The 20,265-nt window shown below is 40.6% G+C and overlaps 1 protein-coding gene across 1 annotated transcript in view; it reads right to left on the bottom strand.

Annotated features, from left to right (window-relative positions):
• The window catches only part of LOC141117554 (uncharacterized), a 28,292-nt gene extending 10,415 nt beyond the window's left edge, over nt 1-17,877 (bottom strand). Inside the window, exons 1-3 of the mRNA XM_073610463.1 lie at nt 17,702-17,877; nt 8,077-8,475; nt 1,545-1,646 (exon numbers count right to left, since the gene is read on the bottom strand). Coding sequence (XP_073466564.1) covers nt 1,545-1,646; nt 8,077-8,475; nt 17,702-17,753 — 553 coding nt within the window. The 5' untranslated portion in view covers nt 17,754-17,877. The remainder of the gene's footprint in view (nt 1-1,544; nt 1,647-8,076; nt 8,476-17,701) is intronic.
• Nucleotides 17,878-20,265: the final 2,388 nt, after the last annotated feature.

Raw genomic sequence — 20,265 nt, 5'->3', positions numbered from 1 at the left:
TTTCCAAAATTGTAAATTTTTGAATTTCAAATTTCCAAAATTTAGAATTTTCGAATTTTCCCATTTCCAAATTTTCAAGTTTTCCAATTTCCGATTATTCGGAAATTCGGATATTCCCAAATTAACAAATTTGTCTAAGTTGTCTAGTTGCCACAAGAACACTGAGGCTCGGTTTACATTGGATGCCGATGCGGCTCCCAGCAGCGGTCCGGAAAAAAAAGGTTAGTAAAAAATGCTCCACTTCAGCCCAGATAGAGGTAGGCCCCTTCTTCTTTAGGATTTGAGGGTTAGGGCAGGAGGCTGGGCAATGATCTGTCAAAGCCTTCCACTCTTTCTCGCTCTTCTCTCCTTCAAATCTCTCTTTCTTTCCATGTTCTCCCTTTGTTCCTTCCCCCCCACCTCCTCCCCCATTTTTTCCTCCTCTCTCTTTTCCCATTTGGTTTCCCTCTCCAACTTTGCATTTTCTCAAGCTTGTATCTGTTCTTGATTCTCCTTTCTGCATTTCCTCTAGGAAGACTCTACTTGGTGTGTGCTTTAGGTTCTCTCAGATGCTTGCTCAGTTCATGTCCTCTCAGATGGACCTAAAGGATTTGTCAACACTATGATGTTTTTTTGCCCCATGTGCTATAACAATTACCTTTCTAAAGGATTATGTTTTTATTTTATGACTTTCTGTTGCTGTGGACTCTTATCCTAGTATGCAAAGACCTGATCTGTACTATGACCACTTTTCTGAAAATATATGTCAATTGATTCTTTCTCTCTTCTTTTAGTACCAACGTATTTGTAAAGTCAAAATAAAACATTTTTGGAAAACAAATGTTCCACTAAACCACCTTACAGTACTATGTAGTAGAGCTGCACGATTTTGGCTAAATGGGGAATTGTGATTTTTTTGCTTAGAAGATAGATCACGATTCTCACGGTGTAACATCATCTTTCACATTAAACAAAATAATTGGGCTAACTTTACTGTTTCATTTTTTTTTTTTTTTTAATTCATTGACGTGTATTTTTCCAAAAAAATTGCTCTTGAAAGACCACTGTGCAAATACAGTGTGACATAAAATATTGCAACAATCACCATTTTATTCCCTAGGGTCTCTGCTAAAAAATATATATAATGTTTGGGGGTTCCAAGTAATTTTCTAGCAAAAAAAAATCAGATTTTAACTGTAAGAAACAAGTGTCAGAAAAAGGTTTAGACTTTAAGTGGTTAAACTTTCTGCATATTGACACAGAAGTTTTATCCCTTTGATCTAAGCCTGAAGAGTTACAATGTTGTTAAAAACTTGGCAGACTGCCAGAGTGAGCAGAGAACTCTCTATACTTGTTGCATGAAAGAATGGGGAAACTCTGCAATACAGATCATCAGGGGTGTTGAATCAAGATCGCAATCTTTTAACAATTAATTGTGCAGCTCTACTATGTAGTGAAGTATTAAAGGCTCATGAAAACTGCAAAGTACATCACTCAACAAGTAATGGTGTTCCCTGCATTTCACATATTTGGTTTCGAATTTTAAAAAGAAACTATATACATACTTGGTCTTTTCTTCCTTTTCCAAATAAGGTATCCAACAATTATCACAACAGGAAATATACAAATGAGGGGCAGCAAACAATGTATTAGGGTTTGGAAATCACCTGTAAAAATAGTAATATAGCATTATTTATTTTTATTGCTGCTTATTTTAGTTTATTGTAGACATTTAGATCCCTTTCACACTGGAGCATTTTGCAGGCACTATAGCGTTAAAAATAGCGACTGCAAACCGCCCTAAAACAGCTGCTCCATTCATTCCAGTGTGAAAGCCCGAGCTTTGTGAATGTGGTACAATTTCACTTTGCAAACAATATTAAAGCGGAGTTCCACACAAAAATGGAACTTCCGCTTTTCGGAACCCTCCCCCCCTCCGGTGTCACATTTGGCACCTTTCAGGGGGGAGGGGGGTGCAGATACCTGTCTAAGACAGGTATTTGCACCCACTTCTGGCATAGACTCCCACGGGAGTCTATGCCTCTTCCCGTCCCGACCGCGCTGTCTGCTGGGAACACACAGGTCCCAGGAGATAGCGGGGACCAGTTACTATGCGCAGCGCGACTCGCACATGCGCAGTAGGGAACAGGGAAGTGAAGCCGCAGCGCTTCACTTCCTGATTCCCTCACCTAGGATGGCGGTGGCAGCTGCCGAGAATCGAGCGGGTTATTGGCATCGGCTGCCGACATCGCTGGACCCTGGGACAGGTAAGTGGCCATTTATTAAAAGTCAGCAGCTGCAGTATTTGTAGCTGCTGGCTTTTAATATTTTTTTTTTTGGTGGATTTAGGTGGACTCCCTCTTTAATTATGTGCAAGGAAAATTAAAAAACAAAAAAGGAGCATTTTTGCTTGCATATGATTGGATGGTAAAAGTCAGCAAATCTTCACCACATTCACTAAGCCCTGGGGAAAAATCTCTTGCAAAGTGAACAGTGCATTTGCTTTTAGTAAATCAACCCCCATGGTATTCTGATTAACTCTCCTGACACCCTATCTACATGTAACAATTTTTCTTATATAAAATATTTTCTAGGATCTCCTAAAACCCATGTGCTGCTTCTGTTTCATGGCATGGTATATTTACAGTTTGGTTGAAACAGCACATAGAGGGGCAGATATTTCCCCATTGATCTGCATCTGGCATCCTCTATAATTTTTTCTTTAAACCTCCTCTGCAAAAGATAGAACATATGTGTGACATCATGACTACACTGATGAGGCTGCACTGATAGGCTACACTGATATGAGGCACTGAAGGGCACTGATAGGCGGCACTGATGAGGCTGCACTGATAGGAGGCACTGATGGGGCTGCACTGATGGGCACTGATGAGGCTGCACTGATAGGAGGCACTGATGGGCACTACCGATGAGGCTGCATTGATAGGTGGGTATGCTGGGATGTGTAGTTTCTGAGCAGACACAGGGAGATGGGAAAGTGACATTCATTACTCACCTTTTTTTTCCTGTCTGCAGAATGCTGGCTATGTGTAGGATTGTAGAGTGTAGAGGAGATCAGGGAGCCGTAGCAGGCATCATCCGGATGGATTTTTCACACATGGCAGGAGACAGGGGCGTATCATGAAATAGTGCGCTGTTTCAAAATGTGCGCGTGGCTTAAATTGCGCTAAATATTGGGCATGGCTTAAAGGGGTGTGGTTTAATGGAGTCTGAGATGATTTACATAGTGCAGAATGCAGTAATGTTAAATAGGGAATGTACAGTGTGGAGTGTATGGTGGTGGGTAGTATGTGCAGGAGAGGAATGCGGAGTGTATGGAGGTGGGTATGATGTGCAGGTGTGGAGTAAGGAGTGTATGGAGGTGGGTGGTATGTGCAGGAGAGGAATGTGGAGTGTATGGAGGTGGGTAGTATGTGCAGAAGAGGAGTATGGAGTGTATGGAGGTAGGTAGTATGTGCAGGAGAGGAGTGCAGAGTGTATGGAGGTGGGTAGTGTGTGCAGGAGAGGAGTGTGGAGTGTATGTAGGTAGGGTATAATGCGCAGGTGAGGAGTGCGGAGTGAACAGCGGTGGGTAGTATGTGCAGGATGCTGACAGTAGGGCCGTGGACGGTGTCAGTAGTTCTTTATTTTTCTTATTTTATTTTATTATATTTTTACAATTAAATTTTTTTGTATTTTTTTTTTTTTTTTTCAAAATGCTTTTTGGGGGCTGGGGGCCAGTGGATGGTGTCAGTAGGTCAATGGACAGTCTCAGAATTTTTTTATTAGTATTATTTTTTACTATTTTATTTTGTATTTTTTTTTTCACAATGATTGGGGGGTAGCGGACGGTGTCAGTAGGGCAGTGGACAATGTCAGCAGTTTTTAGTTTTTATTGTTTTATTACAAAAATATTATTTACAATTTCACTTACTATTATTTTTTACAATTTTGTTTATTATATTTTTTAAATAATTAACTTTTTGTTTTCACAGTGCTTCTAGGGAAGGGAGTACAGGGGGGGTGGTGTGTATGTGGCAGTGGACGGTGTAGTTTTTTATTTTTATGTATTTACTTACAATTTTAATTTGTTTTTATTTTCTTTCACAATGCTTTTTGGGGGGAGGGAGTTGGATCAGTGGATAGTGTCAGTAGTGTCAGTGGGGGGGGGGGGGGGTTATCAGTAGTTTTTAATTTTATATTTGTTTACAATTTTGTTTTGTATAATTTTTTTACAATTACATTTTTTTAAATATTTATTGCAACTTTTTTATCAGCCCTGTTGGTGGGCTTTGGATGAAAAATCAAGAGTCTAAACAGACCCCTGACATTTCCTCTTTGAGACAAAGAAAGGGACTGAGGACACAGATTCCCTAGTTCCTTTGTCAGCATTGAAGATGAATGAACAGGAGACAGAGGCAGAGTTTACTCTGCTCAGTTATCAAAGGACACAGGAGTGATCACTCACTGTGTCCAATGGAGAAAAGAAAGGGGTCAGTAAATGACATATTTACCAACCCCTTCTTCCGTTCTCCATCCTGACATATCTCCCCAGCAACCGGCGGGAGAGGAGAGGAGGGAAGTCGATTGCGGGGCACGTGGAGGGGAGGAGGAAGAGGACAGGAAGCCAGAGGAGGTGAACAGGGGAGCGGAGGAGCAGCCGGGGCACACGGGGGGGCGTTGGAGGAAGACAGGGGCCCGGAGGAGTGGCTGGAGCACACGGGGGGTGGAGGAGGTGGGGGGCGGAGGAGGACACGGAACCGTCAGGGATCAGTGCGGCGGGAGGAACAGCTGTGAGCGCAGATCTTCCTGCATAGCTTTTCAGCTGTCCAGGGGACCATCCATGCATGGAGGGTGGGTCATAGTGCCGCGCTAGAGTAAGCCGCTGGGGAATGTATGTGTGTGGGACTGGGGAGACACAGTACTGGGCGTACCCTCGGCCCTTGGTGCAGGTACCCCCAGGTGTGCGTGTACCACAGGTTGAGAAACCAGTTTGCTAAAACACTGTGTATCATATACAAGCACTAGTCAAGATACATTGTAGTTGTATTTGTGAACTATTTGCAGGCTTTGTTCATACACCTGTAGTCAAAATACATTGTAACAATTATGTTACCATGTTTCAGGATTCATTCAGAAGTCAATGTCAGCACTCCTAATACATAGAGCAGTTCCCTACTGTTAAACAGCAGAGCCTTTCAGATTACATTGGGAGGACTGGTAAAGCAGGTCCCCAGCTAAGCCATCTATTTGTAACGCCCAAGGACTCTTCTGCCTTTGTGTAAGCCCAGCTTTTAATATCAGCTAAGGTTTATTTTTTGTTATCTCTTGATCTTTGATGCTATGATCTTATGGCCAAGCAAACTCTAGCCCTTTATTTGAAAGCAGTAAAGTCATCAGTCCACATGAAGAGGACCTCCATGTCATTATTTGGTGTATATGCAGAATTCATTAATAAATTGTTTTGACAGTGTCTGTTGACTTAAAGCCCAACTCTGGGCAGAAAAAAATTACCCCATGCAGTGGCGCTGTGCCCCCCACTGCAAGAGTTAATAGCTGGTTTTGACATTTTAATTTAGGGAACAATCATTTGATTTTTTAATAGTTAGAGGAGTCAAATCCATGGTTGTTTTCAATCACAGTGACAAGAGTGGGGGGAAGGTGCCAGTAAATATGTCATTTAGCAACCCCTTCCTTTTCTGAATTGGACACAGTGAGTGATCAATACTGATCACTTCTGTGTCCATTCAAAACTTAAGCAGAGTAAAACTGTGCTTCAGTTTATGAATAAACAGGAGCCTCTGTATCCTGTCCATTCATCTTCAGTGCAACTGAAGCTACAAAGAAAGGAATTGAAGAAACTGTGTCCTCAAATCCTTTCTCTATTTCAAAGGAGAGATGTCAGGGGTTTGTTTAGACCCCTGATATTTCATTCAAAGCCCCCCCCCAACAGCGTTGTAAAAAAAAAAAAAAAAATAGTACAAAAATAACAAATCGTAAAAAATAATTTAAAAAGATTAAGGGCTCATTCACATAGGTTCTCTTGCCCATACATTGTGAATGAGCAGTTTGTTTGTGAGGCTGGGGCCGCCTGTTACTCTATGAAGATGTAGTGGCTGTATGAACACAGCCGCAGGTCCTAATTAAACAGGTGTGCAGGTGCGGGTGAGTGAACCTGGATGCACACTGTATGCGTTTGGGGTCGTACACCTGCATCTGCACAATTTAAAGTTAGGACCTGCAGCTGTGTTCATAGTTACATGGTTACATAGCTAGTCTGGTTTAAAAAAAGACACAAGTCCATCTAGTTCAACCAAAAAAAAAAAAATATACAATCCCATATACACAATCCTTCACCCACAGTTGATCCAGAGGAAGACGAAAAACCCCAGCAAAGAATGATCCAATTGGATTTTCCCTTGATCAACTATATATATATAAAGGTTAGCACCCAGTTACATTATGTACATTTAGGAAATAATCCAGACCTTTTTGAATGCAATCTACTGAGCTGGCCAGAACCACCTCTGGAGCTGCTGCGTCCCCATAGCATAACATAGGCTGCCTGTACACAGCAATAGCGTACAGTGTCATTCATTTTAAATGGCAACACAATGCAGCAAGGCAAAGCACAACTATAATGCATTGTGCTGCGTTACAAATTTTGTGTCATGTCCAATTTGCAGGATGTTTTGGTGTGTTGGCAGCCCATTATTTCGAATTGGCTGCCTTAAGACCCTGAATGTGAACACAGGACACAATGCGCATTACATGCCTCAAAAATGTAAATGGGCCTTTTGGGAAGATTTTCTTTCACTTTCTGTCCCAAAGATGCAATAAGAAGTGAGAAGTATTTCTCCATATGAAGGAGGAATCCTATTTAGTTGCTATTGGAACAGGTGTCCTCACTGGAAGAATTTCTCTTACCTTCTTTATCTATACAAAAGGCACATATGCATGGTAAACATATACAGGGCCGCTGATACGGCAGTACAGCCAGCCCTCCTGTACTGGGCCCAGGCCTCATTAGTTCAAAAGGGGGGCCCAATCACCTGCCAAGCAGAAGGGCCAGCAGTACTGCCTTATTGCTGATGCTTGTGACTCTTGTGCATTGCGGCCAGGTTTTAATTTTCTTTTCTTCCGACTGCACTGCAGGAGGATTGGTTTTAGTATCTGTGCCCCTTTCCCCCTGCTGCCTGGGGACCCTCTGTGCTGGCAGTGCCCCCGTTTTCCCTCCTCTCCTTTCCCGCTGGCTGCTGCTGAGGACACACAGGCGGGCAATTTCTGGATGGTGAGGTGGTAAACCTGGGGGGGGGGGCTCACCGTCCCGAATGAACGAATGAACACACCACCCTGAATGAACACAGTGAGCGATTGGTCACTGTGGGTGTGCAGATATTGCCTCTGTGCCGCTATTCATTTGAATGGGTCCATTTTCGACGGGGGTATAATTTCTGCCAGGGCTGCAAATCACAGGATTACTGGTGTTGCATTTTAGCAAAAATAATGTTTGATATTTTCGGAGGAGGGGGGCCTGTCAGGTAGGCTGTACGAGGCCCCGTGATTTCTGTCAGCAGTCCTGAACATATAGTTTGGCCAAGTAACAAAGGGAATCCCAAGGTTTAGTGCATTAAAGCTGTCAAATGAATGGCACAAACACATTCCGAGCATGATACATCCAATACTTTTATGAGATCAGAATACAGAAGACAACAGATTGTAGGTGTGAAGAGGTTGCCTACGGAAGGGAACTGTAACATTTTTGATTTTGTATCACTTTCTGTCCTGAGACATTGTTCACCAGGGTGAAACTCCCAAGCAGGAAAGCAAACAGTGAAAACAATAAAAGGAGAGACTGTACAAACCAAATGAAAATTGTGTAGCCAATATACACATTACAGTCCTGTGAGTGTAATTTCCACATTGTACATCGTTCTTCTCCTAGTTCACTGACCAGCACTGATTGCTGGATAATATTGAAAGCGATACTAGTTCCCCTTAAATTTAATAAATATGTGACTATACGTCCCATAAGTATATTTTTACAGCTATATGCAGTTAACATTTTATATAGAAGCTTATATAATGTACACTTACCATCTGATTCATTATTATGAACATGTAACAGAGTACCATTTCCTTGTACTGTGATCAGTGTGGGTATTTCAGAAACAATCTTACAGACATACAGTCCTTCATCTTCCTCTGTGATGGATTCCAGTGTCATCATTGCTGTGTCATTGGTAATTACATAAGAACTTCTGTTTTGGTTCATCACTATAAATATAGTCGTATTATTTGGATGTGTCCACAAGGCAGATGACAAGAGAGTTCCATTGTCATCCCATGGATGTGATTTGTTGTATTTTCTCCATTCCACTCTGATCCTTTGGGCATCTGTAATATTCCATCTACAAGTCATATTGACAGACTCTCCTTTATGTATTTTTAATTCATTTGGAACATGGGTGATCATCAGCTTTCCAAAGACAAAATCTGTTAAACAAAAATAGATTTATAATAGAAGTTGAGAAAAGTAGTAGAAAGGCTATGCTGTGCTGACAACCATTTCCCTTCTTTTTTTTCTTTTTTTTTTTTTTGCAAGAGAAAGTCTCCTAATGCTCTCCCAGCCTGCAATAGTCCAAAAACTTCTTATTACTAAGACCCCTTTCACACTGAGGTGCTTGAAAACTGCCCATAAAACGTCAGGCTCTTTTGCAGTGCTTTTCAAATGCTTTTGAGGCATTAGCGATGCGCTTTTTTTAACCACTTAAGGACCGAGCCTCTTTTTGAGATTTGTTGTTTACAAGTTAAAAACAGTTTGTTTGTTTTTTGCTAGAAAATTACTTAGAACTCCCAAACATTATATATATATTTTTTCTAACACCCTAGAGAATAAAATGGCGGTCATTGCATTACTTTCTGTCACACTGTATTTGCGCAGCGGTCTTACAAGTGCACTTTTTTGGGAAACAATACACTTTTTTGAATTAAAAAATAAGACAACAGTAAAGTTAGCCCATTTTTTTTAATATTGTGAAAGATAATGTTACGCCGAGTAAATTAATACCCAACATGTCACGCTTCAATATTGCGCCTGCTTGTGGAATGGCGACAAACTTTTATCCTTAAAAATCTCCATAGGCGTCTACAGGTTGCATGTTTTCAGTTACAGAGGAGGTCTAGGGCTAGAATTATTGCCTTCGCTCTACCGATCGCGGTAATACCTCACATGTGTGGTTTAAACACCGTTTTCATATGCGGGTGCTACTCACATATGCGTTCGCTTCTGCATGTGAGCGCGGCAGGACGGGCACATTTAAAAAACATTTTTTTTCTTATTTTAAAAAACAAAAATTGTGTCACTTTTATTCCTATTACAAGGAATGTAAACATCTCTTGTAATAGAAAAAAAGCATGACACGACCTCTTAAATATGAGCTCTGGGGTCAAAAAGGGGGTCAGATCTCATATTTACACTAAAATGCAATAAAAAAAATTTGTAATTTAAAAAAAAAAAAAAAAAATGGACCTTTAAGAGCTATGGGCAGGAGTGACGTTTTGACGTTGTTTCCTCCCTGCAATGGTATGGAAACGGATAGGGGCCATCTTCCCCTCACTCGTCTCCATACCCAGCAAGGAAGAGCATATGATCGCCTCCGCCGCTGCCGACTGCAGTGGGCACCGGAGCGCGGTGGGGGCCCCCTCCCGCCCCCGATAAAAGTGATCTCACAGAAAATCTGCAGCAGAGACTACTATTATCGGAAACCGGACTGCCGGCTGAAGAAGAGGATACCAGGGTTATGGCAGCTTGTCATGCGCTTTTGAAGGGCTTCCAATTAATTTCAATGGAGAGGGGCGTTTTTTTTTTTTTTTTATATCTATATTGCCAGGAGCTGGCAATACATTACAGCCACGAGCAATTTTAAATGAAATTTATTTCTTTAGAACTGTTATTTTGCTGCGGCACAGTAAAACACATCAGAAAGATGCGCCAATTTACAGGCAGACTAAGGGGACCCCCAGGCACGATATTTAAAGAAATATATTTTATTTTTATTGTTTAATTTTAAGCATTATTAAAATCACTGCTCCTGAAAAAACGGCTGTTTTTAAAAACTTTTTGTTGCATTGATACATGTCCCCTGGGCACGACCGGGTGCCCAAACACTTTTCATGGCAATAACTTGCATATAAGCCTTTAAAATTAACACTATTGATTTTTTACATTCATGTTCCATAGACTTTAACGGTGTTCGCATGTTCGCACAAATTTTTTGTCTGTTCGCATGTTCTGGTGCGAACCGAACCAGGGGGGTTCGGCTCATAAAAGAAAAACGTATAAATAAGTAAAGAAGTAGTTCCCTTCTTTATTTATTAGTACCACTTAGAACCACTTAGAACCTTTTGCTTTCCAATACAAAAACCAACAGTAATGGACTTAGAACTGGGGATTTCTTCATTATAAATACTCCCTAACGGTGGACAAATCTGACCCCAAATCACAATTTTGGGGACCAGTGACATTATTACATTGATCAGTGCTTTAAAAATGCACTGATCAATGTATAAATGACACTGGCAGGGAAGGGGTTAACACTAGGGGCAATCAAGGGGTTAAGTGTGTTCCCTGGGTGTGTTCTAACTGTAGGGGGGATGGGCTACCAGGAACATTACAGAGATCGCTGTTCCCGATCACTGGAAACAGAAGATCTCTGACATGTCATCTGGCAGAACAGGGAATTGTTTACATAGGCAGATCCCCATTCTGCCTCTGTATACCGCAATCGTGGGTCGTCAGCGAATATCCAGTCCACCAGACCCACGGGCACGCTCCCGCACCACACGGCGGGCGCGCACGCCCGCTATCTCCTTTGCAAAGACCAATGTACACATACAGTGGTTTGCGCAGGAGAGCCAATCTGCCACCGTATAATGACGGTGGCTGGTCCGCAAGCGGTTAAAGTGTCAACTTTTGAAGACAGATTCCCCACATGTAGCTCTAAAAAGATCTTCTGAAATACTTCAAAAGTAAGTAAAATCATAAATGAGTCCCATAATCATTCTTTCTGATACAAAATGAGAGTGCTATATGAAATAATACACTATACCAATATGCTTAGGTATATTTGTTTTTGAAATGTGATAACATAGTGCAAAGTGGGCGGAGGATTAGGTTACATAATCTAATGTTGAATGTCCAATATCTCAAAACCGAACAAACATAAATTGTGTTTTCGTGGTACAAATCAGCACAAATGCAGCACAAACAAATTGTATAATTGTTTTTAAAATGTAATAACATGTGGTGCAAAAATGGAGAGGTTTCATCAACTATAATGTGCAATATCTCTGAAACCAAACCAGCACATCCATTCGTTTTTGCAGCACAAATCGGCACAGATGCAGTGCAAACAAATGCTATCTTTGTTTTTAATTCCAATATCTCAAAAACCGAACCGGCGGAAACATTCATTTTTGTGGCACAAAATAGTTTTTAAGCTTAACAGCCGGTGGTCTCTCACCCTGCATCTTGGTTGCGTTCTGTCGCATGCAGTAAGCGCAAACTTTGCGTGCGCACAAGTGAGTTGTCTCAATAGGTGTATACAATGGACGAATGTCCATTTATTATAATTATATTAATCTGCAAATAAAATAAACATTTTGGATGGTATATTAAGCAACATTTTAAGCAAGTGAACGATAATTTGTTCAATGTTCATTCTTACCTTTCAATGGCATTAAATGGCTTTGTAGTGACTTGGAAAAATTCTTGTCACTGGTGGTGCTCGTTTGTCCTGATGGGCCTCAAAGGTATGAGAACTGCCTTGTGCAGGCTTTCAAAGTTCCAAAAGACGTCAAACTCTTTAAAATAGACAGCATCAAAACTCATGCGTTTGCACGTTTGGCAAACATATGTGTCCCGCACTTTCAGTCAAATGAATAGATAATTTTTTGCAGTAAATGTAACTCATTTAGAATATGGAAATGCACCTTAAAAGTTTTGTCTAGATTACTCAATATTATTCATTATTTTTGTAAATGTAAAAGGTGTGTTTTAAGAACTAATGGAAATTAAGTAAGGTACTTAAAATATCAAAGTAAATTAATTAACATTTATTTTTATGTTGAAAATTATAAAATTTTTATGTCAACCACTTCAGCCCTGGAAGATTTGGCTGCTCAATGACTAGGCCATTTTTTGTGATACGGCACTGAGTCGCTTTAACTGACAATTGCGTGGTCGCGCGATGCTGTACCCAAACAAAATTGACGTCCTTTTTTTCCTATAAATAGAGCTTTCTTTTGGTGGCATTTGATTACCTCTGCGGTTTTTATTTTTTGCGCTATAAACAAAAAAAGCGCGACAATTTTGAAAAAAACACAATATCTTTTACTTTTTGCTATAATAAATATCCCACATTTTTTATCGAAAAAACAGATTTTTTTCATCAGTTTAGGCCAATATGTATTCTTCTACATATTTTTGGTAAAAAAAAAAAAAAAATCGAAAAAAGCGTATATTGATTGGTTTGCGCAAAAGTTATAGCGTCTACAAAATAGGGGATAGATTTATGGCATTTTTATTATTATTATTTTTTTTACTAGTAATGGCAGCGATCTGTGATTTTTATCGGGACTGCGATATTGTGGCAGACAAATTGGACACTTGACACATTTTTAGGACCATTGAAAATTATACAGCGATCAGTGCTATAAAAATGCACTGATTACTGTATAAATGTCACTGACAGGAAGGGGTTAACACTAGGGGGCAATCAAGGGGTTAACTGTGTTCCCTCCCTGTGTTCTAACTGTGGGGGGGGGTGGGACTGTCTAGGAGGAGAGAGAGATCGGTGTTCATACTTAGTATGAACACACGATCTGTCTCTACTCATCTGAAAGAACCGAGATTTGTGTTTTTACACACACAGATCCGGTTCTCGCTCTGTCACGAGTGATCGTGGGTGCCCGGCAAGCATTGTGCCCGCCGGGCACTCGCATCGGCTCCGGGCACACGCTGTGGGCCCGGGGGCGCCCCTAGTGGCCAAAAGGAAAAGCGGTGTAAGGTAACATCGATTTGCCCAGCTGAGCCAACATGCCACATTAAAACTGCGGCAGCTGGTCCGGAAGTGGTTATAATTACAAGCCAACAGAATCATTTTTATCATGCTAGGTGAGCATTCAGTATAGAGCAAACTCTGTTGATGGCCCACTGAGGCTACAGGTGGTTAGCCATGATTAAGGCCTGAGCAGCCAAAACGCGTAGGCTTCTTAAGTGACTGTTTATAATTGTTCCTCACCAATAAATTAACACTCTTTAGCTGATCTTTACTGAGTTGCCAGCTTTCTTTTAGGACTGTGGAGGTGGTGAGTTGAGGTTCAGGTGAAGGAATGAGACTATAACAGTAATCCCATTGAGACTATTTTACCCCAGTTGCTGCTAAAGATATGAAATAAAAATGAGGTTGAGATACACTCTTATAGCACTTGGAGGCTTTGACAATGTGTAAAAGAACTACTTGCATAAATAAGGATCTATGTACATTACATTATGTTAAACTGTTGAATGATGTATTGACCTATACGTATTTGCATATAGTCCTCCAGTGTCATGTTTATGCCTATCTGGTTTCTGCACTCTTATATACTTTGTATATATGCAGTGTATTGTTTATGAAAGATATAAAATAAATAATAAAAAAAGGAAACAGAATTCAGTTCAAGAGCATGCAGCAACCTTTCCGTGGCATGTTACATGAACATCTGCGACTTGACCTACAACAATGTATCTTAACTTTATTAAAGAATTTACTCCTTAAAAGCTTGTGTTTATCGGTTACCACCCTGTATGGCTCCTGTCATATAAGAGATCTCTTGGTATGTGCACAGTCATTAGCTCTAAATCTTAAAACTGTATGACTGTTCTGAAATGTCTTTAACAAAAATATTAGCTTACATCCAGTTTATATTGAATGTATTGTTTGTTAAAATTTCGAATCAGTTATATCTAAGATAAGGTGGCCATAGATGGATGGAAAGTCTCTGCTATATTGAGAGTGTGGCTCATCGTTAGATTGATTTCTGTTAAATAAACATGTCGGAAAATGTTAAACTTTTGTCGATCATTGGCTGCAGCCGCTGATCAATGTATTCTCCTTCAGAACACAATGTCCTGGCGGGGGTGAGATCCTTCCATCCACCTCATATGTGTGGGTGGTGGAATCTGTTTTGTTTTGTTCAGACTGCTGGGTGAACAAAAATAAAAATATCAATGGCCAGCTTTACATTAGTAAGCAGAAGTAGTTTCTCAACCCATCACAAATACTTATATCTGTCCTGAACTGTGTCTTATATCAGGGTATGTGTAATAGTAGTTTTTAATTTTCTCAAAACAATTTTTTAACTGTGAATTCTAAAAATTCTTTATATTACACATATTTCAATTAAAATCAGATGTTTTCTTTTGTAGTGAGCAGCACTGACTGTTATACATTCTACAGAATATAACTTTCCAAGTAAATCATGTAGCTAACTGATCTATTGTATTTTTAAGCAGGCCACGCACATTTCCATCAAATTGGAAAGAATTGGAGGACATTTTTCTTTGACAGTGCCTGATATTTCCTGTTTATTTTTTAAATCAAACTTCTGATCAGAAGCCAATTCACATTTTAGAGCTTTAAATGTTCAAGGAAAAAAAATTTGTTTAGGCTTTACACGCTACAGTCACGATTCAAATGATCACCGATCAGAAAATGTAAAATACTTGAAAATGAAATGACTGCAATAAACTTCCTTTATAGGATTGACATTACTGCTTTTTAATGAATAACTAAACAGTGAAAAAAAAAAAAAAAAAAGATGTGTGTGTCTATATACTGTATATGTTTAAGTGTGTATATGTATATTCATGTTACACAAGTGAGAATCAGGAATACAAATTTGATTAAAAATACAATTAATCCCAGAAGGTTAACACTTTTATTAACAAAGATTTTATTTTCCTGATGGCTTTGCATATTAAAAAATAAATAAAAGGGTCAGTCCACGCGATCGGATTTTCCGACGGGAAATGTTGGATGTGAGCTTGTTGTCGGAAAGTCCGACCGTGTGTATACTCCATCGAACATTTGCTTTCGGGCTTTCCGCCAACAAATGTTTGCTAGCAGGTTCTAGCAGGTTCTCAAATTTTCTGCCAACAAAACTTTGTTGTCGGAAAGTCCAATCGTGTTTACACAAGTCCGTTGCACAAAAGTTCACGCACGCTTGGAATCAAGCAGAAGAGCCGCACTGGCTTTTGAACTTCCTTTTTCTCGCTCGTCATACGTCACTGCGTTCCCACGTTTGGAATTGTTGGCCAACATTTGTGTGACCGCGTGTATGCAAGACAAGTTTGAGCCAACAACCTTCGAACAAAAATTCACGGTTTTGTTGGCGGAAAGTCCGATCGTGTGTATGGGGCATTATAGGTGGTACCTGCTCAGTCCAACCCTGGCATCCTATATGTTTTGGATAGTCCAATAGCCCAATCTCCAAATGTTTTCGTGTCTACCCGGGAGATTTGGGTGTTCCCACCCACCTTTTTGTTTTCCAAGTACTTCCTAGTGCTTTTTCCATACTATAATATAATGATAATGAGAGCTTTTGGTCGGAAAATGCGATCGTGTGTATGCTCCATTGGACTTTTGCTGGCCGAATTCCAGCCAGCAAAAGATTAAGAGCATGTTCTCAATTTTTCGGTCGGAAAAAGTTCTGATTGGAAATTCCGATCGTCTGCAGCAATTCCGACGCGCAAAATTCCTATGCATGCTCGGAAAAATTTTGACGCATGCTCGGAAGCATTGAACTTCATTTTCTCGGCTCGTCGTAGTGTTGTACGTCACCGCGTTCTTGATGGTCGAAAGTTCAGCGAACTTTTGTGTGACATGTGTATGCAAGCCAAGCTTGAGCCGAATTCCGTTGGAAAAATAATCCAAGATTTTTCTAACGGAAAATCCACTCGTGTGTACGCGGCATTAGAGTATCTAAACACAAGTACAAAAATATAATATTGCAGTTTACCGAGCCTGAAGCTGGCCATAGATGGTTCGAATCTTGGTCGATTCAGCAGGAACTAGCTGAGATTCAAACCATCATTGGACAGGGTAAATGTACCCAAGTCGATCCATCAATCGACTTGGGTACAACCAGCATGTCGGATTTTTGGCATGTGATTATTGCCAGCACTTATAGCCACTAGCAATAATCACTGTGGGGAGATTTACTAAAACTGGAGCACCTACAATCTGGTGCATCTAACTTCAGCTTGTTCTATTAAGCTTTGACAAAAAAACCTGGAAGCTAATTGGTTTCTATGCAGAGCTGCTCCAGATTTTGCATGCTCCAGTTTTAGTAAATCCCCATCCTGTGTGCTCCCAGTAGGGATGGCTCCCTATGCCCCCCCACCAGGAAAACACAACAGCTCCACGGGAGGGATTCCCTCATCAACACTGACTGTATTAATGGGGAAATCAAGCGATTTTCTTGCACCATCTATGGTTTGCTTTAGACTTAGTGGCTTCATTAGTTTCCATTCTTTCAGCATTTTCTTTTTATTATCACCTAGTATTCCTGCTAACACACTTCCTGTCTTAGGATGGCTACACTCACTCACTTCACTGCATCAATGGGGGAGCAGCATGCTCCTATGCAAGGGACGGTTAAAATATATTTGTCCATGCTTTAAACCCTTACTTGTAGCAACAGAATTTATCCAAAAACAACTATCTTCAGGGAATACTTATAAAACCTAGAAATGTATCCTTTAGCTATTGCTTTTGCCCCTATATACATGGTTATGATTGATTTTCATGTGCGTCACATCTCAGCTCTACAGAATAATTTCCATATATGGTCACCATGTCTTTTCTGATTGTCTACCTTAAAAATAAAGTCAAATTATCTATTCAAATGATGCTTGAATAGTTACTCCTTAAGGGCTTACTCCTTACTCCTTAAGGGCTTAGTGCTTGTGTCCTTTCCAAGGTTCTCCTCCTCCAGCATTTTTCTAGTCCAACATACTTAGCTAAAATCTACTAATCTGGTGATCATTGCTGAGTGGTATTCCTGGTGCCGCACCAGGAATGCCATGCAGTGCTGGTCCCCCGGTGCACAAGAGACCTGCACTCCATTCATGTTAATGCAGAAGCTTATACATTTCTTGCCTGGCTCCCATTTTAAGTAATCAAAATCTTGGCACAAGTTGCAAGGTTTAGAAGTGAGTAGACTCAGAAGAGGTGCTGTGCAGCACCAGGCAAAGTGCATCGTGACAATCGATGGAGATGCATTTTAGGCAAGTATGTTATATTGCAACAGGAAGAGTGGACACCAAGAAAGTTAAATGCACTAAAAGTGCACATAACATTTAAAGTGAACCTGTCATTAAGAAATGTGCGAGCTGCCATTTTTGGCTGACCTGAAAAAAGCATAAAGCCTACAAAGTCTAATTGACCTTTATGCCTGTTCTAGGTCAGTTAACTCAGGAAAAGAAGCTAGAAGGATCAGGATGACCTTGGGACCTTTACGTTTAAAAACCAGGTTAGCAAGGGCAGTTTCAATGTTTCTATATTGACAGGTCCACTTATGCATCCCACTAGTGCAGTTAACCATGAGATCACAACAAGATATACTGCCAAAAGCTAGAGCAATACATTTTGCAAGGAAAGAAAAATGGACTTACATCTGCAATACACGTGAAGCCATACAAGAAAAAGTAGAAGTTCCATGGACATCTCTGGATGGTCATAGCTGATCTAACTGTTTGCTGTGAATGCAGGAAACCCAGATATGACAGCTGGCGGCATACACACGGTCCCCTTCATACACACTTCCTCTTCATGTTCGTCAGAAAAAATCTAGTACGCTGAGTTCACTGAATTACCATCCTTTTTTCATCTCTAATCACATCTAGGATGTGGTCATGTAAATATTCTGTTAGCTACAAAAAATATATATTATCATTACATTTATGTCACATCATCTGTTAGAATGTACAGCAAATAAAGGCAAGTCCCTGCCACTAACAAAAAGTATTTATATTGGCATACATACTTTAATCATTTGCTGTCCAGGGCAATTTTTTAATTTCTCACACACCTTAAAATCAGATTTATTTTTTTGCTAGAGCTAGAAAATTACTTAGAACCTCCAAATATAATATATTTTCTGAAAGCAGAGGCCCTGGAGAATAAAATGTTGCCATTCTTTTATTCTTCACATGATATTTGCACAGCTGCTTATCAAACCTAGATTTTCAGGAAAAAATACACTAAAATTAATCTTCACAAACACAATATTATACCAGATTTTTTGGTAAAATATAAAAGATGATGTTGCATAAAGTAATATATATCCCAGAGGCACTGTTAGCACATATCTCGTTGATACGGAAGGAAGGTATGGACCCTACTGCCCCCCCAAAGTTACCATCCCATATCCCTGTTAAACACGGATATTATGATTTTGGTAAAAATTTGGGCGAACCGAATGAAGTGTCTCATGCCTCACATTATTCATTATGACCAAACAGGATTCATTATAGGACTTGAAGCCAGGGAAAACTCAATAAGAGCTATCCAACTTATACAATGGGCTAGAAATTGTCAGGAATCTTCACCATGTTTGATCTTATCAACGGACGCAGAGAAAGCGTTCGACCGCGTTGATTGGTCTTACCTTCACGTGGTGCTAGAGACCATGGAGTTGGGACAGAATATGCTAACCTGGATCATGGCCCTTTACTTCACACCCAGTGCACAGGTTAAAGTCAATGGACTTTTTCCTTCTATGTTCTTGATCAGGAATGGCACAAGATAGGGGTGAACCCCTATTGCGCAAGGTGCAAGCGAACATAGATATCAAGGGCTTAAAGGTGAGCAACACAGAACATAAGCCTTTAGCTTTAGCTGATGATGTACTATTCCACCTTACAGACCCCCTGATCTTGTTGCCTGATGCGAGAATTCAAGCATTTTGGGATGCTCTCGAATTTCTAAATTAGTCTTACAAAATCTGAAATTCTGCCCATCCAGCTAACCCCTGCTATGACAAATAGCCTTAAGACTGCATTCCCCCTTTACATGGGCAAAATCCTCCCTGAAATATCTAGGCATTCAGCTTACAGACCACTTTGACACTATATACACGACCAATTACCCCTCGTTGCTGTCCCCAGTTAGACGAGACCTTTCGACATGGACTAAGACCGCTTTCACTTGGCTGGGGAGGGTAAACATCATAAAAGTGAATATCCTCCCTAGGATACTACCTTATTTGCAGATGCTACCTGTACCCTTACCCAAAAGCTTCTTTGCTCAATTGTCTAGCATGCTGGCTGGTTTTGTCTGGAACTCACGGAAACTGCGAATAGCCTTGAGAGTACTAAAGTGCCCGAAACGTGCAAATGGTTTGGGTATCCCGGACATACAAAGATACTATAGGGCTATACAGTAGTTCTCCAACGGATCCTAAACTGGCCCTTCCATACCCATTCTAAGCTCTTGGTCTCTATGGAGAAATATATGTCAGGCAGGAACTTGTCCTATGCCTCATGGCTCTCTCGGGAACACAGGGGGGGTGTCAGATAGCACCTCTCTTTTCATGACTCATGCACTTCAAGTATAGGATCGAATCAACCAAATGCTCAATTTGGCTCCCTCTGTGTCCCTGCTGGCGCCATTGGGGGGGTTCCTCTGGTTCCCTCCCGGGGAGAACAGATGGCATTCTTTGGGCCCTAGGTGGATGAAGGAAACGCTAGTTGTGGTAAACTTATGAGGATTGGTAAACTGTTGCCCTTTGAGACTCTGAAAGCCAAACATGGGAGATCTCAAATGGATTTTTGGAGGTACAGACAATTACACCACTTTTTTGAGGTGCAAGGCAGTTCCATGAGAGATATTACTTCTCTTACGTTATTTGAAGGCCTTTTTTAGCTGATGAACCTAAACCACTCATGGTCTCTGAACTTTACCAACTGTTGGGGTCTGCCACCTCAGCCGCCAAGCCCACATATATCCGGGCCTGGGAAAAGGACCTAGGGTCTGAGCTTACAGCTACTCAACTGATCCACTTACTGTACCAGCTCACTCATTGGAGCTCTATTGACTCTAAAATGCAGGAGACAAATTACAAGATTTTGTCACGCTTGTATTAAGTGCCCGTTGACCTGGCCTCGCCAAGTCATTAAGGTTTCGAGGCTGACATTTGGTAACTTGAACCTTCAGCTCCCTCCACAATATTTCTATG

This window comes from Aquarana catesbeiana, linkage group LG01 (assembly GCF_042186555.1).
Source record: "Aquarana catesbeiana isolate 2022-GZ linkage group LG01, ASM4218655v1, whole genome shotgun sequence".
NCBI lineage: Eukaryota > Metazoa > Chordata > Amphibia > Anura > Ranidae > Aquarana > Aquarana catesbeiana.
The sequence above is the reverse complement of the archived record's forward strand: the minus strand, read 5'-3'. Positions and strand labels throughout refer to the sequence as shown.